We start from the raw sequence: 24,456 nt of genomic DNA, 5'->3' as shown, positions 1-24,456 counted from the left end.
ACTTGCTGCAGTTTCTACATCACCACTTGCTGCTTCAACTTGTCCTGTTATGTTATGCAGATGGCTTCTTTCCTTAAACCTCTGAACCAGCCTCTGCTAGCTCCAAAGTTTTTTGCTGCAGCTTCCTTGCCTTTCTCACACTTCTTACAAATGAAGAGAGTTAGCGTCATGCCCTGGATTAGGCTTTTTAGCTTAAGAGAGTGTTATGGCTGGTTTGATCTTCTATCCAGACCACTACAACTTTCTCCATATCAGCAATTAGCCTGTTTCACTTTCTTATCATTCATGTGTTCAGTGGAGTAGCACTTTTAATTTCCTTCAAGAACTTTGCATTTGAATTTACAACCTGGCTACTAGCTGTTTGGTGCTAGAGGCCTAGTTTCGGCTTATCTTGGCTTTCGACATGTCTTTCTCATTAAACGTAATCATCTCTAGCTTTTTATTTAAAGTAAGACACAAATGAGTCTTTCTTTTACTTGAACATTTAGAGGCCATTGTAGGGTTATTAATTGGCCTGATTTCAATACTTTGTGTTTTAGTGGATAGGGAGACCTGAGGAGAGGGAGAGACACAGGGGAAAGGCCATTTGGTAGATCAGTCAGAACCTGAACAGCACAATATTTACCAATTAAGTTGCCTATCTTACCTGGGTGCGGCTCATGGCTCCCCAAAACAATTACAATCGTAACATCAAAGATCACTGATCACAGAGCACTATAACAAACATAATAGTAACAAAAGAGTTTGCAATATTGTGAGAATTACCAAATTGTGACACACAGATACAAAGTGAACAAATATTATTGGAAAAATGGTACCAATAGATGTGCTCAACATAGAGTTGCCACCAAACTTCATTTTGTGAAAAACACAGTATCTGTGAAGTACAATAAAACAAGGTATGCTTGCTGTGAAATAGTAATGAATCAAATATTCTGAAGTAGTTTATATACAGTCATTTCATCCTTACAAACTACCTAATATGATACTAAACTAAAACACAAAGCTGTAGATGCTGTAAGGTAAACTTAAATGACTTATTCAAGATCCTGTTTCTCAAAAAGACCAGAAAGCTAATGCAAATCAATTAGATATCAATTCTTTAAAAGAAAGTGAAATATGTAGTGAAAAATGATAGCTCAGTTACAACCATCTACTTATTTATTAATAGTATCCATTTCCATTTCGAGGTGCAACATGTTGGTTCCTTAATACTTCTAATTCAGGTTTTACATTTACTATAAGAAAGTGATTTTGGGGAGAAATTTCCTGGCAGTCCAGTGGTGAGGACTTGGCACTTTCAGTGCCAGGGCCCAGGTTGGATCCCTGGTCTAGAAACTAAGATCCTGCAAGTCACAAAGCATGGACAATAAATAAATAATATATACCGGTATATATGACCATATGCTGTGATCTATTCAGCCTTATATAGATCTAGATCTAAAGAACAAAAACGGATTTTTATCATCTATTTGTTCTAAAAAATGTTTCTGATCAACTATACATGCAGAGAGCTGCAATAAATGAAATACATCCATATATGAATGACTTTTATTTGACCACAGAGAGCTACACACTAGAGGAATAGGTGAAGTTCGTCATTTGGAACCCACAGCTTTCCCTGTCTGCGGGGAGCGAGCTCCGCCTCTGGCAAAGGTCATGAGGAAGGAGGCTTGGCATACGCAAAGGCGGGATCAAGCCTCAGGAGTCTCCCTGGAAATTCTCGAGCAATCTACCCCCAAAACCAGAGTCTGCCTACTTTCTGCTTTGTGCTTTCACCTACACCTCTGACTTTACGGGGGGCTGTCCCCCACTACCGCTCTCTGAAAAAAGAGTTAGCTTACAGCTCCAGTTAATAATTCTTGGGTGTGACAGTGTTTCAACCTACAAACTCCTTTGGAAGTCCTCTAGCCTGCCTGAATAGGTTTTTTCCAGCAACATGTGATTGTTCAGAGCCTCCCAACTGTGAGAGGCAGGAGATGTTCTAAACTGTCTAAACACAGATTCCTTTGAGTAGTTAAAAGATTGATTAGAAATTGTATTGGTGAAGGGTTTTTCACTTGTTGGGCCAATGTTTGCTGCTAAGTCTCCATATCCCTTACCTACTGTGTCCTTGGCGGTGTATTGATTGATATAATGGGTGTATAGAAATGTAAGCAGTTGCCTCAATGTTTGTAATCTTGGACCCTTGAGTTAATTCTTTTCTTGATTGAGCCCACCTCACCTTTGCCCTATAGGAATGCAACTTTCTCCAATGCTTTTGGAGGCTGGCGCCTGACTTTAGAATAATCACCTTTAGAGAAAAATAAGTTTCTTAAAATGTTAACAGGCTTCCTGGCCAGAAGATGATGTAAATCACCTAAACTTTTGCATATGATAAGTTTGAAAGCCTGACTTCGATAAGGATCAGGAACTGCTGTCTTTGCATGCCTCTACCCCTTCCCCCATTATCCTCTATGCACAACTTAAGGTATAAAACTGCTTTGGAAAATAAAGTATGTCCTTTTGTTCACCGGAATTTGGTCTCCCCATGTCGTTCTTTCTTTCACCTTCTGGCTGAATTTTTCCTCTGAGGCAGGGAAGCTTGTCAAGCCTACTAATTTTGCCTGGGCTTCTAAGATCCGACCGGGGAGGCCTTAGTGTCTCCTCTCCTTCGGGAGAACGGGAGGACGCCTGCGGCCTTCGTAGGTGACATTAATTCCCTGCTTTGGAATTTTATTCAGCCTCTTTTCTTCACTGAATTTTCCTACTGAGCTATCCTTATTTCAACCGCTTTTCTCCACTAAATTTCCTCACTGAGCTATCCTCATTCTATTACTCTTTATATCCTTAATTAACATTTAATTAAGCAATTGTCTCCTGATCTTCGCCTACGCCGTCTCTCCTTCGAATACCCTGGATCAGCCGGGGCTGGTCCCCGGCAGGTGGCGCCCGAACAGGGACTTTCGAAGGTAAGCTCCCCGCACCTGTCTACATTTATGTTCATAACATGTAGCAACCTACTCTTTGCTCCAGTTCTTTATAGTCTTTTCCATATTTCAGCAAATACGGCAAATGATAGTATTAGGTTGGTGCAAAAGTAATTACAGTTTTTGCATTGTTGAAAATTGCTTTTTGATACTGGAATACATTCTAAATAAATGTGGTCATCACTTCAATGTGCATTTCTTGCTTTATGCTTTTTTGCTAGTGAGTTATGACTTACTATTTTACATTTATTTTAGACTAGGGAAATGATATTAGACAAAAAGCAAATTCAAGCGATTTTCTTATTTGAGTTCAAAATGAGTCATAAAGCAGTGGAGACAACTCACAACATCAACAACACATCTGGCTCAGGAACTGATAATGAATGTATAGTACAGTGGTGGTTCAAGAAGTTTTGCAAATGAGACGAGAGCCTTGAAGATGAGCACTGTGGCTGGCCATTAGAAGTTGACAAGGAACAACTGAGTGGATCACTGAAGCCAATCCTCTTTCAACTATTTAAAAAGTTGCCAAAGAACTCACTGTCTACCATTCTATGGTCATTCATCATTTGAAGCAAATTGGAAAGGTGAAAAAGATAAGTGGGTGCCTCCTGAGCTGACAGAAAATCAAAAAAAATCGTTTTGAAGTGTCATCTTCTCTTATTCTATGCAACGACAACAAACCATTAATTAAACAGATTGTGATATGTGACAAAAACTGGATTTTATATGACAACTGACAATGACCAGCTCAGCAGCTGGACCAAGAAATAGCTCCAAAGCACTTCCCAAAGTCAAACTTGCACCAAAAAAATGTCATGATTACTGATTGGCAGTCTACTGCCCATCTGATCCACTACAGCCTTCTGAATACCAAAGAAACCATTTACACCTATGAAGTATGCTCAGCAAATCTATGACATGCACCAAAACCTGCAATGCTTACAGGCAGCATTAACAGAAATGACCCAATTCTTCTCCATGACAATGCTCGACCGCACATCGCACAACCAATGCTTCAAAAGTTGAATGAACTGGGCTATGAGGTTTTTCTCTCATCCACCACATTCACCTGACCTCTTGCCAAGAGACTACTACTTCTTCCAGTATCTCAACAACTTTGCCCAGGGAAAATGTTTCCATAACCAGCAGGAGGCAGAAAATGCTTTCCAAGAGATCGTCGAACACTGAAGCATGGATTTTTATGTTACAGGAATAAGCAAACGTTATTTCTCGTTGGCAAAACTGCATTGATTTTAATGGTTCCTATTTTGATTAATAAAAATATGTTTGAGCCTTGTTATAATGATTTAAAATTCACTGTCTGAAACTATTAATTATGTTTGTACCAACCTAATACTTATAATTGCACAACAGGAAAAGTGGAAGAAGCTCCTCATTTCTGAAAGCAACCCAGCTGCATTAGACCCCATCTGTACTTCTAACTGACAAAGGGAAATATACATCAACATACTTTTATGCAACCCATTTGGAGCACAGTATGAAACATACTGGTTAGTCTATTCTCTTTTCTCTTAACCATGCTGCTGCTAAGTCACTTCAGTCGTGTCTGACTCTGTGCGACCCCATAGACGGCAGCCCACCAGGCTCCCCCGTCCCTGGGATTCTCCAGGCAAGAACAATGGAGTGGGTTGCCATTTCCTTCTCCAATGCAGGAAAGCAAAAAGTGAAAGTGAAGTTGCTCAGTCATGTCCGACTCTTCGCGACCCCATGGACTGCAGCCTACCAGGCTCCACCGTCCATGGGATTTTCCAAGCAAGAGTACTGGAGTGGGGTGCCATTGCCTTCTCTGTCTCTTAACAGTAAGTTACATGAAAAACTTCAACAAGAGTATTTTAGGAAAAATCAATCCCAGGAACACATAAACTATGAGCTATTTATTTCTAATTATGAGATGAGAGACTAAGGAAAATTTAAGTGAAATGCAGATCAGGAGACCAGAGGAGAAAACAGCAGGAGATTCCCACTACCTTACATGTTAACCATTCCTTTAAGTATACTTTAAATCTAGCTGGAATATGAACACTGCTAAGCTGACTTTATGGGATATCAGGGGACAAAAACAAGAAAAGAGGGACTGCTTTGGTGGTCCAGTGGTTGGGGGTCTACCTCCCAGTGCAGGGGACATGGGTTCAAGCCCTAATCAGGGAACTAGGTTCCACAGGGCAACTAAGCCTGCACACCACAACTACAGAGCCCAGGCACCGCAACTAAGACTCAATGTCAACAAAAATAAATAAATTAACTAAAGTTTAAAAATAAGAAGAAAAGAAATTTTGTAATTTAATTTATACTACTCCCCTGATTTCTCAGAGAAGTAAGCCAAGGTCTATTGTTAGGCTGCCATCTGTTTATTCTAAGGAGGTATGAAGAAAGAAATGTTTATCAGGGATTCACCAAATTTGTTCAGCTGCAGGCCTGAGACCAGCTAAACTTGTCTGTTCATAGGATCATTCACTGAGCTGGCAGCCACATCTCCCTTCTCTTCACAGATGGTCTATACTTTGCTCCATGATTCACAAATGCCACATATTTAGAGTTATTTATACTGTTGTGTCTCTAGATATTTTAAATATTCACCTATCTGTTCCTAGCACTCGAGTTTCTAAACATCTAGTCAGACTGCTCTAGGAGAATGTGGAGCCTGAGTACTCATCCTTCAAATGTAGAAACGAGTAAAGAGAACTTAAGCCACTGGGAAGTTCAATGGAAGACTTTCACTGAGTTTATACTCATGCACAAGAGAAAGAAAGAGAAAGTGAAGTAGATGACACAACTGTACCTGATACAAGGGAAATCTAAAGTAGACAATAAATATAGATTATGAAGAATTACGAAGAAAAAAGACTAAAACATCAAAACTAGCTTTACTGTATAAAATGAATGACAATCACAGTTTATTACCTGAAATGCTTACAGTTATTTATATGTAGTTAAGTGAAATCACCATGGTGGGTTTAAAATAGGATATATCTAGGTCTGAATCCTCTTCTACCAATCATTTATAAAGATATAATAATATTGTGAGGCTGTTCAAGAATTAAGTTAGCTAACACATAGAGTGAAAATAATATAGGATTTAGGCATATATGTATAAATAAATGTTAGCTTTTCTTTTTTCCCTTCTTCTTAAATACCAGAGAGAGCACAATGGTTTGCTTCTACTTCAGCATTCATTAAACATTTGTTGCTATTATGTGTATATGATTATCCTAGATGCTTACCAATTGTGGAAAGATATTCCTTTGAGCCCATTGGTGAGGATAATTAATACTGGAAAGAAGCATGACTTTACAATGACATGATATTTTTTAAATCAGTGTTCCATGATATATGTAAGAATTATTAGACTCACTTTCTTCCAGTTTTAAAGAAACTGAGGGATTATTTCCTGTTTCATCCACATTTCCTTCACCACCTCCTCGAGATCTTGAATTCCATACTTTAATCACTTCAACATCATTGTCACTGCCACTTCCACTTGAGCTACTATCTTTTTTTCCCTTTTTCCCCTTTGCTTTTTTCTTTCTAAAAAAGAGAACAAATTCAAATGATTAGGGAAACACAGGAAAAATACAAGTGCCAATTATTAGAGGACAATCAGCAAGTTGGGATTTTAAACATGTCAACACAGGGCACAAAAAGTATTCAATTTACTTTGTATAATCATCAGAGCTTAAACTCATGGAGGTTTCATCGGAATCTGAAGCTATAAATTCATCCATACTGTCTTCATCAAAATATCCCTAGGGAAAAAAAATGAACATTTTAAGAATTTATTTCAATTTATACTGGAAATTATAATGATGATGTCTATTTCATTTAAGGATAAGTTCATTGTTATGAGATAAGAAAGAACTGAAGAACTATAATATATTAGAAAAAATAAAGGAAACATCACAGATATGACTAATAAATGCAACGTGAAGTCTTAGATTGACTCATGGAAAAGAAAAGGGATGTAAATACAAAAACTGATGAAATCCAATTAACCTCCATTGTTTAGTTACTAGTACTTATGTGAATTTCTTAATTCTGACTATTTTACTATGGTTATGCAAGATGTTAATCTATGACAGAAGAGACAAGAATATACAATTGAAAAAAAGCAGTCTCTTTAATAAGTGGTGCCGGGAAAACTGGACAGCTATATGTAAAAATGAAATTAGAACATTCCCTAACACCATACACAAAAATGAACTCAAAATGGATTAAAGACTTAAACGTAAGGCTGGATAATATAAAACCCTTATAGGAAAACATAGGCAGAACACTCTCTAACATAAATCGCAGCAAGATCTTTTTTGACTCACCTCTGAGAGTAATGAAGATAGAAACAAAAATAAACAAATGGGACTTAATTAAAATTTAAAAAGCTTTTGCAAAGCAAAGGAGACCAGAGACAAAAATGAGGTACTATGTCACACTGGTCAGAATGACAATCATCAAAACTCTATAAACACTATATACTAGAGAGGGTGTGGAGAAAGGGGAACCCTTTATACTGTTGGTGTGTGTGTGCTTAGTCGCTCAGTCATGTCTGACTCTTTGTGACCTCATGGATTGTAGCCTGCCAAGTTCCTCTGTCCATGGGAATTCTCCAGGCAAGAAAACTGGAGTGGGTGGCCATGCCCTCCTCCAAGGGATCTTTCCAACCCAGGGATCTAACCCAGGTCTCCCATATTGCAGGTGGATTCTTTACTATCTGAGCCACCAAGGAAGCCTTGTTAGTGGGAATGTAAATTGGAATAGTCAGTATGGAGAACAGTATGGAGGTTCCTTAAAAAACTAAAAGTAGAGTTGCCACATGATCTAGCAATCCCAGTCCTGGGAATATACCTGAAAAAAAACTGTAATTCAAAAAGTGTACAACAGCCAGGACATGAAAGCAACCTAAATGTCCATTGACAGAGAAATGGATGAAGAGTATGTGGTATACAATGGATATTATTCAGCCATAAAAAATGAAATGATGCCATTTGCAGCAACATGGATGGACCTAGAGATTATCATTCTGAGTGAAGTCAAACAGAGAAGGACAAATATTGTATGATATTGCTTATATGTGGAATCTAAAAAAAGGGTACAAGTGAACTTATTTAAGCAACAGAAATAGAGTCACAGGTGTAGAAAACAATCTTATGGTTACCATCAGGAAGGGAATAGGGGATTGGAATTGACATATACACAATACTATAATAAAGACCTACTGTACAGCAGAAAGAACTCTACTCAATACTCAGTAATGACCTATATGGGAATAGAATCTAAAAAAGAGTGGATATATGTACAACTCATTCACTTTGCTATACAACAGAAAGTAACACAACATTGTAAATCAACTATATGCCACTAAATTTTTTTTAAAAATTAACATTTAACACTCCTTCCATAATCACAATTCATTCAAACACAGAGTAATTAACTAGAAATAAAATAGGCTGAAGTACTGTACCACAAAGAAAAAGAAATCTGAATATACAGTAAGTCTATACAGATCAACCTTTTTCCAAAGTTATTCTACTTACTACAGATACCTTTTGATTAATTTTAGGTTAGTTAATTTACCTTATTTTCTTTACTAATGTAGTCCAGCTGCAAACACCATGGATGAGTCCAGATTCTACTTAACATTTGAAAATCTTGGAAAAGTTTTGCACCTGCCTTTCCTCTTCCACCTTCGCTGCTATTACCTACACCTGATCAAAAGAAAAAAAAAAAAAGCTAACATTAAGACATAAGAATTCTCTAGCTCAACTAAGGTGTTTCTGTATTAGGACCTTAGCTTTACCTGTGCATCAGAATACTCTGGCCCTGTAGAGAAGCTAACAGGCCCTCATTTTTAGACTATTTCAAAACATACAAACAGGATTACAAAAGAAATCCAACATACAGAAATCATCAAAATGTTAAAAAAAAAAAAAACTTGTGGTATAATGATATGCAACCTTATTAATGCATTAAATAACAAAATATAGTAGTAAGTTTAACAATGGCCTGAAATTCTGAAGTACTGATAAAGGCAAATAAGTTTGATTTATGAGTAACAACAATAATATGTAGAAATATTTCTTATTTCTATTGGTAACAAAGTCACAGCTATCACTAATACTACTATGGTTTAATAACTGGAAAAATGCCATATTTTTGATAGAGGTTAGTGAAAACAGGCAGTATTTTCTTATTCAGGTCCTAGATTCTATCCATGTGCTCTAGATTACAAATTCCTGCTTTAGATAAAGCCACTCTCTGTACACAGTACTTAAGCAAAACTCTTACGTCAAAAACCCAGTATTTATAAAAAGTGTTTTTCAAGTTGAAAAAATTATTTATTTTGCCCAGAGAAACTTCAACAATATATTTTTTATATAAAAATGAAGTAAAAACGAAATGAATGTACATTTCATTAAGATGACAAAATTATCAAGGGGGTAAAACACAAAAGAACAAAGTTGGTCTTTTAAAAGAACAGTATTTAAACAATAACATTTTTCTGTCCACAGTTTTAAAAGATCTAAATTCACATCTCCATGAGGGACAAGATGTATATTCAGTGATGATATGAAATATGAATAAAAAAGCATAAAAATCCAGTACTCGCTGTTTTGCCTGATTAGAGGTATTGCCACTGTGTATGATAGAAATCATTGCTGTGAAAATGAGGCATCTAATTTTTTGATAGCATTCCCTTATAATCCTTTTATTTCTACAAAGACATAAATGAGTCTTCTTTTCACCTGAACACTTAAAGAGGCTAAGGTATGCCTGTATCTTGTTCTGGTTTTGATTTACATTTCCCTGATAGCTAATCATATTGAGCAACATTTAGAGAAGTGTTTCTCAGGCAAAGGGTACATCAGAATCACCCAGAGGAATTATAAAAATGCAGCTGCCTAAGCCCTACTCTAGAACCATTGAATCAACCTGTAATGTGTGGTACATAGATCGATTCATTTTTAAAGACAATAGGAGTTTATTGTTCTCTATTTATAAGAGTACAATTCAGTGGCATTAAGTATAATCAAAACATTGTACAACCATCAGCACTCTCCATTTCTAAAACTTTTTCCATCATTGTTAACAGAAAACTCTGTACCTGTTAAATGAATCTGACTCTTCAAGTCAATTCTAAATGTAATCACACAGTATTTGTCCTTTTGTTTCCAACTTATTTTACTTAACATGATGTCTTCAAGTTCCATTCACGTCAGAATTTCTTTAAAAGATTGTAATATTCCATTGTTTGTATATATCATATTTTGTTAATCTATTCATTACTTGATGGACACTTTGATTGCTTCCATGCTTTTGGCTATTACAAATAATACTGCTATATAAACATGAATTGGTAAGTATCTGTTTTGCATTCTTGCTTTCAATTATTTTGAAAGTAGAATTTTACCTAGAAGTACAATTGCTGTATCACATGGTAATTCTCTGCTTAACCCTTTGAGGAATTGCCACACTTCTGTCACAGCACCTACACAAGTGTTCTAATTCCTCCATATCACTTCCAACACTTATTATCTTTATTTGAGAGTCATCCTATTGGGTGTGATGTGGCATCTCTTGGTTTTATTTGCATTTCTTGAATAACTAGTGATAATGTAGAGCATTTTTTAATGTGCTTATCAGTCACTTGTATATCTTTTTTGGAGAAATGTCTATTGAAAACCCCTATGTCCATTTTTGAACTTTGTTTGGTTTTTTGTTGTTGTTAGGTTGTAAGGGGCTTCCCAGGTGGTGCTAGTGGCAAGAACCCGCCTGCCAATGCAGAAGACCTAAGCAACACAGGTTGGATCCCTAGGACGGGAAGATCCCCTGGAGGAGGGCAAAGCAACCCACTTGCCTGGAGAATCCCATGGACAGAGGAGCCTGGTGGGCTACACTGCACAGGGTCACAAAGAGTCAGACATGACTGAAGCAAATGAGCACATGCAGTTGTAAGAGTTCTTTATATGTTCTGGATATTAATCCCTTTTAGGAAAATGACTTACAAATATTTTCTTCCATTCTGTAGACTGTTTTTGTATGTGCTCCATTTCTGCATGCCTAAGACAATGTATGGATTTTAATTTAAGCTAAAAATCAGGCTGTTTTAAAACTAAGTATTCACATTTATAAAATCTAAAGTGTTTACTGAAGACAGAGGCTTACATGTAAATAGAAACTTTTGATGGAAAGTGAAAGTTTTAGCTCCTCGGTTGTGTGTGACTCTTTGTGACACCATGGACTGTAACCCACCAGGTTTCTGTCCATGGAATTCTCCAGGCAAGAATACTGGAGTGGGTTGTCATGCCCTCTTCCAGGGGAAATTCCTGATCCAGGAATCAAACCTGCACCTCTAGCACTGCAGGCAGATTCTTCACTGTCTGAGCCAACTGTATTTTTTAGAGAATGAAGGAAAATTAAGAAGATACTAATTTTCTTGAAATTCATTAAATTTAGTCTCTTATGACTTTAATTTTGCAAATATTAAATATACTATAAATTATTACTACTAAACTTACCATCAAATTGTTGCTAGTATTAAAAGAAAAATTTATATGAACTTCTTAAAGCTAAGTTGAATATAAAAAGAGTCAAAGAAACAAAAGTATTTTTGGACTATGTAATCAATAAAGTATCAAAGATTTTAATTCCAAGTGAGACAGGTGACATTTTGGGAGAAATATTTTGATGGTTTCTAATGAGAATCAAGATAAAGCAGCTTTTAATATAATCCATTTGGCCTTTTATGAGAGTTTTTTTCAAGGGGTTATTAACTCAGGTTATTCTACTTTAAGGAAAATAACATCACATTTAGTAGGGGGGAAATTCCAAGACATTCTCATGTCTGAAAGACTGATGGCACCAGATAAATTAACAACCATACCTTTCTTAGTTAAGAAGCTATAGCAGTTAGTACTTTAGATATTTATTCCTATCAATTAAAGTCATAAAAAATGAGGCTCCCTTAAATCTTAAATATTGCACTGCTCTTAGAAAGAGTATGTTTTAATATCTATACATGAGCTATTAACATTTTGCTGTTGGTTATTAAACACAACTGATTCTTTAATATTTTTAAACAGTACGTTCCCCACAATGAAACAAAATTTTAAATATTTTGGAGAAAATATTAAGTGACCAAATTTAGCACCTTTTATTATTCAGAGAGTAAAGTCTCTCTGATGTTGAGAGGTCTCAACATCCCTCTCTTTCTCACTGGAATGACTATATTTAGTTAATGATGTCTGCATTTTTTGTCATTCAAGTCCAAATGGTACAATAAACCTAATAGCCTATGATTAACATACAAATGAAAATGTGTGCCTTATTAGAAATGATCTCCTTTCAAAAATCAGTCCGAAAATTGTTTTAAAAATAAAGCAAAAAAATCTCTATAAAATACAAACATTCGAAACCTGTTTTCCCCAAAGTAGAACAACTGTTGAGGACCATCATCATTATTCTATTTTCTAAAGTAGAAATTATCTGTCACAAAGAGTGTTATTTTAACCACTAATATGAAGCATCACTGTAATGTGTGTGTATAAACCTCCACTCTCTATTATTCTTTGATCACTTGTTGTATCGAAAATGGCTGAAGAGTACCTTCTAACCTATAGCCCCTAAATAAATCTGGCACATCAACTGGGGAAAGGTACCAGAATAAAGTGACGAACAAGTAAAAAATTTCACTCCAGACCAAACAGAAACTAACGTTTTGCTCTGTGAATGGTGACAACCTTGGACAAACACATATACAAACACCTGAATTTATTGATGATGAAACAGAATCTATCTGCTGTATGTTTTAAAAGCACATAGAGCGACTTTCCTGGTAGTCCAGTGGTTAAGATCTGCCTTCAATGCAGGGGACATGGGTTCAATCCCTGGTCCAGGAACTAAGATCCCACATGCTGTGGGGCAACTCAGCCCACATGCCACAACTAGAGAAAAGCCATCATGCTGCAACTATATAGCCCACATGCTCTGGAACTCACATGCCACAAGTGAAGAGAAGCCTACGTGCCGCAACAAAAGATATTACATGCCGCAGCTAAGATCCAATATAGTCAAAGATAAAAAAAATAAAGTTTAAATAACAACAATTAAAAAAAGCATATGGAAAAGAGTATAAGTTCCTCATAATGTAATCACTCAGAAAATAACCTGTTATTAACATATTTGTGTATTTTAGGCATTTCTGTGTATTTTTATTGTAACACTGGGACATAATATATGCCCTGCTTTGTATTTTGCCCCCCTTTCCCTTCAACATTTGTCAACTTGATACCTAAAAAACCCATTTCATGAGTTTGACTTATAGGTCTTTTATTAATGTGGTTGGATATTTTTTAATAATACACTGGAATTTTATGTATCTTCTTCTTTGGATTTAGTCAAATACATAATATTTTATGAAATAAAAGCTCTTTACAAATTAAGGCATTATTGATATATTCTATATATTTTTTCACTAGTTTGTTCCTTAATTTTATTTTGAGAATATTAGCTTTTTAATGAGAAATATTTTTTGTTTTTATAATATAAACATACCATTTTACACAAATTCAAAATTGCAAAAGAACAACTGATGTGGTAAAATTACCACGACAGCATTCTTCAGAAAAAGAATGTCTTAAGAATGAAAAAAACAATAAACTAAGTCTATTTGTTACCTGTTAAGTGATCTAAGTAGTACTGATAGAGTTTGCACTGAATAGGAGTCATTCTCACAGCTAAAACATACTCATGCTTTGGAGGTAAAAACTTTGTTAATGCTGTATAATCTTTCCTCTGTAATTAATAATAAACAGAATGAAAATTAGTTAAATATATGACAGGAATTAACTGCTCTAAGAATCATCACTGCTTGCAACTAAAAAGTGCACACAAATAAAAGGTACCAGACATATAAGAAAACATTTACTTAAATATAATTACCCTCTTTAATCACACAATGATCCCATTTAATTGTAGTTAATGTATTTCATGTGACTACATAGTATGACTCACTGGTAAAAAGATACTGCAACACACCAGGCAGGTTTTAAATTGAAGTGGCCATACTACCAAATGAGCAATTTAGGTTTTCAAACGGTCTCCTCTATATAGAAAAAAAGAAAAGAAAAAAAAGGTGGGGAGGGGATACAGTAGGTAGTGCTAGCAAAAAGAATTGCTTTAATCATACAGTAAAACAGATGAATCAAAGTCCAATGCAGTCTGAGTTATCCTTTGGGTAAAGTGTGCAAACATGCCAGAGGATAACATATAACATCAGGGGGAATGTTTGTCCAATTGAGAAAACAAGCCATGTATAGGCATTCTTAATATAGGAACAAGAAAGAAAGAACACTAATGTGATAGATACAAATAACTACCTAAATCAGAAAAATGCCACCTAGGTAGTAGCAGTAATACAGAAATAAGAGTACCTGCTAGTACCTGTGGGTAACCTGAACAAACAGAATGACTTTACCTTATATAACGGGAGTACAGTCAGTCAAAAGGACAGCCTATCTCATCTGTTATATCCATTAATAGCTGGTGTCTTAAGAAAAATAAAGAACTGAGATCTATTAACTGCTTGCTCAGTCTCTATATCCTTATCTACTCATTAACAATGGTTTACTGAAGATCTATGTGTAAAGAACACTATTAGTCCATTAAAGTTATTGTATGTACTTGGAATTAATAAAACTGTTTCTTCAGGATTACTTCTTTCATAATTCATAAGTGCCTTTCCTACAACCATTTCAAACAAATGAGGTTTGGAATACTATATTATAAATTCTGGTGAGCACAGAAATTTCTATCATAATAGCTGTGGTCCTTTTACATATCCCCTATCATAAGGATGAGAAAAATCTAAACATTAACATATAACCATATACAGCTATACATCCAGCAAATGAATTAATCAAGTATGTTCTAAACTTCTCAATGCAATTTTTTTAAAGTTCAATACTAAATAAACTTTGGAAAAGAGTGCAAGAAGATTTAACTGTAAAACTACTGAAAGGAGACAGAAAACACAAAATAATTCAAGTTTAAATTCAGAAAACATTTTGAGATTACAGTATAACAAAGTAACAATATATTATTACTGTGGAATGTACTTGTACCTGAACACATCCAGCTAACATTTCATAGAGAATGTGAGCTCGTTTTTTCATTACTCTGACATCTACCATGGTAGAATCTGCACACTGACCATTTTGGATTGGATTTATAAACCGATTCCTGAATTCCTTAATGGATCCAAGCAAATTTTCTTTGATAAAGTTAACCATGCAATGATCTAAGAAAGAAGATATTAGTTCATTAACAACAGTAACAGCTAAAAGAACTGAGAAAATTTCTCTGACAAAAAGCTCATGTCAAAAATGCCTGCCATGGCAGCATTAGAATTAAGATACAAAGAAAGAACACCAAACTGAGTGTAGACTAAACACTGGTTTATCAGTCTGATCTAGAACTGGATTACCTAAACCAGATGAGAACTTCAAATAAAACCCAATCCAAAATTCTAGACTGTTTAGGAAATTAATGTTTAGGAAAAACAACACCTAGAACATTTTATTCTAACTCACTGGTCTTTATAATACATATTGAGTATAAAACAACTGCTCTGTAATTCTATGACTTTATGATCAGCAAGCATATCTTGTGAAAACAACATAGATACTGAACCAAAATAATAAAATCAATTAATAAGCTACTAGATCAAATTTTGAATTAACTGATTTAGTTCAAGAAGTCCTAAATAATTGCCCTATGCTGTACAGGACCACAACGTGAAAAAGGGCAACATTCTATAAATGGGGAAAGAAAAAAGGGGAAAACTGGAACAGACCAAAATAAAGATAAAATATAGATATATAGTATAGATAAATATAAAGAAAGATAAAGTGAAACAGTAACCAGTATTACAAATAATAAAACAGAAAACATTAACTATAAAAATACTGAGAATGGAAATAACATAAAAATAACAAAAAAATTTAGAACAGATTACAGTGGAATATTTCAATTTGTTATTTGCTGCATAACTCATGTTCCCTCTTTAGTGTCATCACAAACATATGAAAATGAGGGAAACTCAAAAGTCACTTCTCTGGGTTCACATCATTTATCCTCAGCCTCAGCAAACTGTATCCTGACATGAATTCAACACAACTATCCTCCAATCTCCACCTTCCTAAAACTTTCATTTAGAATAGCATTTCTTTCCAAGCTCCTAACAGTAACTCGTCCAAAACTGGATACATTCTTTTACACATTGACTCACACTCAATTAGGTTATTTTGAAGTGGTGTTCCCGTTAAAATAATTCTCCTCCTTGATCGTATAGAATTCATAGCTTTTGAAACAGCAGATGCTTCATTTTTTAGAATATGGCCTTCATCACAAACAACAAAGTCAGGTCCTAGAAAAACAACATTTAATACATAGTAAAATTAAAAGCACAATCCATTTAAGTAAAGTTAAACACTTTACAGTGCTGCTCTTATGGAAAGATGCTGTGGAAACAACATCCTGATAAGAACAGTTATATTTTATCTGCTGCTGTATTTGGTTAATGTGGTACTAACAGTATTAATTTTATTAAAGTGCTATTATGATGGTACTTAAGGACCTCTGAATAAGAGGACAATATAAGTTAAAACTACCATTTGAGATCAAGAGTAACTTATATATACTAGAAAAGACAAATTACAAAAGCTACATTCAAAGAAACACTATAGAAATCACAATAGACCAAGTACTACTTCCCATTTGACTTACTTCACAAAACTAGTAGTCATTGCTGGGAAAAAATTTAACTGATAAAGGACAGCTAAACTGACTGTTACATGGGTATGGAGGTAGGAAGAAAAACCTTGTCCAAGCTACAGATCTCATACCAGAATGGGTAAAGTATCCTATAAACACAAATCGCTTGCAGGTTAATATACACAGCCTTGACGTACTCCTTTCCTATATGGAATCAATCTGTTGTTCCATGTCCAGTTCTAACTGTTGCTTCCTGACCTGCATACAGGTTTCTCAAGAGGCAGGTCAGGTGGTCTGGTATTCCCATCTCTTTCAGAATTGTCCACAGTTTATTGTGATCCACACAGTCCAAGGTTTTGGTATAGTCAATAAAGCAGAAATAGATATTTTTCTGGAACTCTCTTGCTTCTTCAATGATCCAGTGGATGTTGGCAATTTGATCTCTGGTTCCTCTGCCTTTTCTAAAACCAACTTAAACATCTTGAAGTCCAGGTTCACGTATTGCTAAAGCCTGGCTTGGAGTTTAAGCATTACTTTACTAGCAAGTGCTGCTGCTGCTACTGCTAAGTTGCTTCAGTCGTGTCCGATTCTGTGCGACCCCATAGACAGAAGCCCACCAGGCTCCGCCATCCCTGGGATTCTCCAGGCAAGAGAACTGGAGTGGGTTGCCATTTCCTTCTCCAATGCATGAAAGTGAAAAGTGAAAGTGAAGTCACTCAGTCCTGTCCGACTCTTAGTGACCCCATGGACTGCAGCCTACCAGGCTCCCCCGTCCACGGGATTTTCCAGGCAAGAGTACTGGAGTGGGGTGCCATTGCCTTCTCCGTACTAGCGTGTGAGATGAGTGTAATTGTGCGGTAGTTTGAGCATTCTTGGGCATTGCCTTTCTTTAGGATTGGAATGAAAACTGACCTGTTCCAGTCCTGTGGCCACTGCTGAGTTTTCCAAATTTGCTGACATATTGAGTGCAGCACTTTCACAGCATCATCTTTCAGGATTTGAAACAGCTCAACTGGAATTTCATCACCTCCACTAGCTTTGTTCATAGTGATGCTTCCTAAGGCCTACTTGACTTCCCATTCCAGGATGTCTGGCTCTAGGTGAGTGATCACACCATCCTGATTATCTGGGTTGTGAAGATCTTTTTTGTATAATTCTTCTGTGTATTCTTGCCACCTCTTCTTAATATCTTCTGCTTCTGTTATACCATTTCTGTCCTTTATCAAGCGTATCTTTGCATGAAATGTTCCCTTGGTATCTCTAATTTTCTTGAAGAGATCTCTAGTCTGTCCCATTCTGTTGTTTTCCTCTATTTCTTTGTATTGATCACTGAGGAAGGCTTTCTTATTGCTCCTTGCTATTCTTTGGAACTCTGCATTCGAATGGGTATATCTTTCCTCTTCTCCTTTGCTTTTCGCTTCCCTTCTTTTCACAGCTATTAGTAAGGCCTCCTCAGATAGCCATTTTGCTTTTTTTGCATTTCTTTTTCTTGGGGATGGTCTTGAACCCTGTCTCCTGTACAATGTCACGTACCTCCATCCATAGTTCATCAGGTACTCTGTCTATCAGATCTAGTCCCTTAAATCTATTTCTCACTTCCACTATATAGTCATAAGGGATTGATTTACATCATACCTGAATGGTCTAGTGGTTTTCTCCACTTTCTTCAATTTCAGTCTGAATTTGGCAATAAGTTCATGATCCGAGCCACAGTCAGCTCCCAGTCTTGTTTTTGCTGACTGTATAGAGCTTCTCCATCATTGGCTGCAAAGAATATAATCAATATGATTTCTTTGTTGACCATTTGGGGATGTTCATGTGTAGAGTCTTCTCTTGTGTTGTTGGAAGAGGGTGTTTGCTATGACCAGTGCGTTCTCTTGGCAAAACTCTATTAGCCTTTGCACTACTACATTCTGTACTCCAAGGCAAAATTTGCCTGTTACTCCAGGTGTTTCTTGACTTCCTACTTTTGCATTCCAGTCCCCTATAATGAAAAGGACATCTTTTTGGCTGTTAGTTCTAGAAGATCTTGTAGGTCTTCATAGAACTGTTCAATTTCAGCTTCTTCAGCATTACTGGTTGGGGCATAGACTTGGATTACTGTGATATTGAATGTTTTGCCTTGGGAACAAACAGAGATCATTCTGTCATTTTTGAGATTGCATTCAAGTACTGCCTTTTGGACTCTTTTGTTGACTATGATGGCTACTCCATTTCTTCTAAGGTATTCCTGCCCACAGTAGTAGACATAATGGTCACCTGAGTTAAATTCACCCATTCCAGTCCATCTTAGTTCACTCATTTCTAGAATGTCAATGTTCACAATTGCCATCTCCTGTTTGACCACTTCGAATTTGCCTTGATTCATGGACCTAACATTCCAGGTTCCTATGCAATATTGCTCTTTACAGTATCGAACCCTGCTTGCATCACCAGTCCCATTCACAACTGGGTGTTGTTTTTGCTTTGGCTGCATCCCTTCATTCTTTCTGGAGTATTTCTCCACTCATCTCCAGTAGCATATTGGGCACCTACCGACCTTTGGAGTTCATCATTCACTGTCCTATCTTTTTGCCTTCTCATAAGGAATACGTCAAGGCTGTATATTGTCATCCTGCTTATTTAACTTACATGCAGAGTATATCATGAGAAACACTGGGTGGAGGAAGCACAAGCTGGAATCAAGATTTCCAGGAGAAATATCAATAACCTCAGATATGCAGATGATACCACCCTTATGGCAGAAAGTGAAGAAGAATTAATGAAAGTGCAAAGAGGAGAGTGAAAAAGTTGGCTTAAAGCTCAAAATTCAGAAAACTAAGATCATGGCATCTGGTCCCATCACTTCATGGGAAATAGATGGGGAAACAGTGTAAACAATGGCTGACTTTATTTTTCTGGGCTCCAAAATCACTGCACATGGTGATTGCAGCCATGAAATTAAAAGACTCTTACTCCTTAGAAGGAAAGTTATGACCAACCTAGACAGCATATTCAAAGGCAGAGACATTACTTTGCCATCGAGTCAAGGCTATGGTTTTTCCAGTGGTCATGTATGGATGTGAAAGTTGGACTATAAAGAAAGCTGAGTGCCGAAAAATTGATGCTTTTGAACTGTGGTGTTGGAGAAGACTCTTGAGAGTCCCTTGGACTGCAAGGAGATCCAACCAATCCATCCTAAAGGAGATCAGTCCTGGGTGTTCATTGGAAGGACTGATGTTGAAGCTGAAACTCCAATACCTTGGCCGCCTGATGCGAAGAGCTGACTCATTTAAAAAGACTCTGATGCTGGGAAAGATTGAGGACAGGAAGAGAAGGGGACGACAGAGGATAAGATGCTTGGATGGCATCACCAACTCGATGGACATGGGTTGGGTAGACTCCAGGAGTTGGTGATGGACCGGGAGGCCTGGCATGCTGTAGTTCATGGGGTCGCAAAGAATCGGACACGACTGAGTGACTGAACTGGACTGAGCTAATATACACATAAATTACTTAAACACTGATTTAATCAATAGCAATTGTCAAATTATCCCCTATATTTTAGGCATTACAGAAAATGCATTTTCTACATGATTTCAGAAGTAACTGCTTCAGTATGATTGACCAAATAACACAATTGCTATTCAATGTTCAGATGGAACTACATGAAGAATAAGATTTATTTTTAAACTAATCAACTTTTTAAAAATGAAAATACGAATCTTGCTTTATATGTAAAAACTTATTATTTATTTTGAATCCTAAAAAGTTTTCTAAATATAAAAATTATCTTTTATACAAGTGATTAAAATGATTTCTACTACCTAATATTACGTGTTCATGAGGGTGTGGTGAAGCAGGTACTGATACATCCTTTGTGGAAGTCTAAGCTAGTATCAACGGGGCTTCCCTGGTGGCTCAGATGGTAAAGAATCTGCCTGCAAAGCAGGAGACCTGGGTTCAATCCTTGAGTCAGGAAAATCCCCTGGAGAAGGGAATGGCTACCCACTCCACTATTCTGGCCTGGAGAATTTCATGGACAGAAGAGACTGGTGGGCTATAGTCCATGAGGTTGCAAAGAATTGGACACAACACAGTGACTAACACTTTCACTTTTCACAAACTGTTAATCAAATACTGTGGAAGACAATTTCATAATATCTACTAAAATGTAAAATATGTTGCACCCTTAACCCAAATTTCAGCTTCTGGGAATTTATCCTAAAGCTATACTTCCACAAGTATCATAAGATACATGAAGTATTCTCTGAAGCATTGTTATGGTGGGAAATTGAAACAACTTAAAAGCTTGGTCAAAGGGGTTAATAAAACTATGCTATGATGGAATGTTGCAGAACTTAAAATTAATGATGTACATTTCTTTGCACTATCCTTCAAAGATATGTCAAATGTGTTGTTACTAAACAAAAGGAAGAGAGTTTCAAAATCTATATTATGATCCCATTTTATTTAAATAACCACCTCAAACAGGGTAATTTTTATCTATGTACACATATATGTAGAGAAGTAAAGGATTAACCTGGCCCAAAAAACAGTTTAGCCTTTGCCTCCAGCTCTAGGGCGGTAACCTCTAAATTCCAGGAATGTCTAACTTGATAAAAATTTGTTTACCTAGATGGCTTGGGAAACATTAGAGATAGTGTATGCTAACAAGGTGATTGGGCTGAAGGGAGATCAGCTCTGGGCATCTAGCATCTTCTCAACTTCTGGAGGGACTAGAAACTAAGATGACCCACATGAGTGGTCAACCATATATCTATGTGACCAAGCCCAAACTTCAGACACCAAGGCTCGGATGAATACGCCTGCTTGGCAATATTCCATGTGTACTGTCACTATAACACCAGTCTAATCACAAGAAAAACAACAGACACCAGTGAACATCCTACAGGATACTTTAATAACACTCCTCAAGACTGACAAGATAACAGAAAATAAAAGAAAGACTAATAAACTGACATAGACCAGAGAAGAATGTGGAGACATGACAAACGCTATGTGGTACCCAGGATGGGATCCTGGAACAGAAAGTGGATGGTAATATTAAACTGGTAAAATTCAAATATGGTTTAGAGTCTAGTTACTAATATATCAATTTCTTAGTTTTGACAAATCTACCATGGCAATGTAAGATGAACAGTGGGGGATTTGGGTCCAGGATAAATGGGAACTTTCTTTACTGTCATTTCAACTTGTCTGTAAACAAACAAAAATTTCAAAATAATGTTTTTTTAATGTCACTAAATAACTTACATAGAAAAACAAACATTACTCATTATATTATAAAATTTCATTTCTTTTTAATTTATTTCCTCATGATCAAATTAAACATCTGAAACTTGTTTTAAACTGTTTCAAGGAAACCTTCTGAAAAATATGCTGCAAAACTATTCACTAGCTTATAGCTCTCTGACAACAAAACAACCACAGGATTTTAGACCACTATTTTAGTCATGAGAAAAGGACAAACTTAACATTTACAATAGCAGTTAGTTTGATACATGTTGATTATATCATTACTTTAAAAAAAAAGGCAAAAGAGTACAGACTTTCAGTTATAAAATGAATAAGGTCTGAGGATCTAATGTGTAAACAACATGGTGATAACAAGGTGACTATAGCTGATAACAATGCACTATATAACTGAAATCTGAAAATGAGTAGAGCATAAATGTCATGACCAAAAAGAAAAAGAAAACTACGTGAGATAATGGATGTGTAACACAAAGGGTTTACCCTTTCACAATGTATCAAAAGATTACATGTATCAAAAGATTACATTGTACATTTTAACTGTTACAATTTTACTTCTCAATTAAACCTCAATAAGCTGAAAAAATAAATTAAAAATAAAATTTAAAAGGGGCAAAGCCATGGATTCTATTCAAATGATTCCATTATTCAAATTCAAATTATTCTATTCAAAATAATACTAATATTTTGGCAGTGAAAAATTAGACTTTCTCAACAAACATTTAAAGCCTCAACAGTGTCTTAAAGTAATTAGATATAACAGATAAAGTTTGAAAAGAAAAAAAATATAGAACACAAGTAACTAAATATTGTTGGCTCTGGGACAGTTACAACTTGCTGCTTTTCCAAGTCACAAATAAGGATTAAATATTTGGATCTTGCATCATGAGGATACTGTCAACAGCACTGTAAATATTAACCTTCCACAGTGATGACCCATTTAAAAAAAGGAAAAATGCAGCAATTCTTCTAATGACATAAAGTTGGAAAAGAAATGTAAAGAACTGTTTTCAGAGAATAGAGAGCGCTCTTATGATTGTCTAATATTCAGTCAGAGGAATTTGCAATTGTGACATACCTGGTACATTTTTAATTGCTTATTTATTGAAAACTTCAAATACTTTCAGACTCAGCAAGTGAATTCTGAACATGTGGCAATATTAAGGGTGATTTCATCTTAATGAAATTATACTAAGAAACAAACAGAAAGCAAAAACCTGAATGACAAACAATAACCAGCTTCTTAATAGTTGGTCAATTAGTATTTGTTAAATAAAACATAACCACATTTTTCATTCAACTTGCTTTGTTATCTCAGTGTCTGTCAATATCTTACCTGGATCAACCAAGGCTTTGTTAAATATTTCTTTAAGTTTCCTACTCTTCACATTCCTTCCTTGAGCAAGATTTCTGTACATCTCATAGCCTATGATCATAACACCACCATCTTCTTGCCACCTCTGTAGCATGTAGCTTCTTTCTTGAGGACGTTTCACAGTTGCTAATTCAGAGACCTTTGGTGGGAAAATAAAGATTTTTAAAGGTAAGAATGCATAAATACTAAATATCCCCATTGAAACATGCATCACTGACAATTAAAAATCTTATTTTTTACTATATGAATTTTATGCAGTCATTTAGATAATAGAAAATATTTTAAATATACCTCAAGCTTCTCATCATCTTTTAATCCCTCCTGCCACTTCTCAAATTCATTCATCCAATTCAAAGCAGTATTAAGAGGACAAACCACTAAAGCTGTGCTGAAATCCAATTTGTCACACAAAAGAACTGTATGAAGAAAACTTACCACCTACAAGAAAACAAATTAAGTTGCCACCTTCATTTAAATATCTTCAAAAAGAAAATAAATTGAGCAAACTTATAATAGTTGGGATTTTTTTTTTTTTGCTGTTTAAACAATAAAGCAACCAGGCAAAGGTCACAATTTCCAAACCAGGAAAAGTACAGAGAAAGAGATATAACATGTAAAACGTGGAAATTCAACTAGATGATACATAAGGTCCTTCCAACTCTAAAGCTCCATTATTTTATGATCAGTAATAATAATAATATGAATATAATAAATAATAACCACAGCAAAATAGCTACTAAGTCCCTAGTCCCCAGAGAACATTCCTACGATCTTTAGAAAATACCACTTCCCATTTAGAAGAAAATTATATCATAGAGTATTTTTCCACTGCAAAGTGTTCTGACTCACTGAATCTCCTGTCTTATGGCTTGGAATTACATATATATACACACATATATATGTATATATGTATACGTGTATATATATATATTTTTTTTTTCCCCACTAATTCCACACCTCTGCTACAATTCCGGCAGTCTTCCTGCAACTTCCTGCATTCAGAAATGTAGTGTTTTAATAGTGAAAATACATTATATTCTCATTACTACAGGATCACAGACTATTAAAGTC

The 24,456-nt window shown here is 35.7% G+C and overlaps 1 protein-coding gene across 10 annotated transcripts in view; it reads right to left on the bottom strand.

Annotated features, from left to right (window-relative positions):
• ATRX (ATRX chromatin remodeler) overlaps positions 1-24,456 on the bottom strand; it is a 286,342-nt gene that overhangs the window by 86,691 nt on the left and 175,195 nt on the right. For all 10 annotated transcript variants that reach the window (XM_061409663.1, XM_061409658.1, XM_061409661.1 and 7 more), the window contains 8 exons: positions 23,677-23,823; positions 23,347-23,524; positions 16,270-16,407; positions 15,104-15,279; positions 13,658-13,775; positions 8,559-8,689; positions 6,648-6,736; positions 6,346-6,518 (listed from right to left, as the gene is read on the bottom strand). In XM_061409663.1, the coding sequence (XP_061265647.1) occupies positions 6,346-6,518; positions 6,648-6,736; positions 8,559-8,689; positions 13,658-13,775; positions 15,104-15,279; positions 16,270-16,407; positions 23,347-23,524; positions 23,677-23,823 (1,150 nt within the window). The remainder of the gene's footprint in view (positions 1-6,345; positions 6,519-6,647; positions 6,737-8,558; positions 8,690-13,657; positions 13,776-15,103; positions 15,280-16,269; positions 16,408-23,346; positions 23,525-23,676; positions 23,824-24,456) is intronic.

Source organism: Bos javanicus, chromosome X (genome assembly GCF_032452875.1).
Source record: "Bos javanicus breed banteng chromosome X, ARS-OSU_banteng_1.0, whole genome shotgun sequence".
NCBI classification, from domain to species: Eukaryota; Metazoa; Chordata; class Mammalia; order Artiodactyla; family Bovidae; genus Bos; species Bos javanicus.
This window is presented reverse-complemented; position numbering and strand designations above follow the sequence as displayed.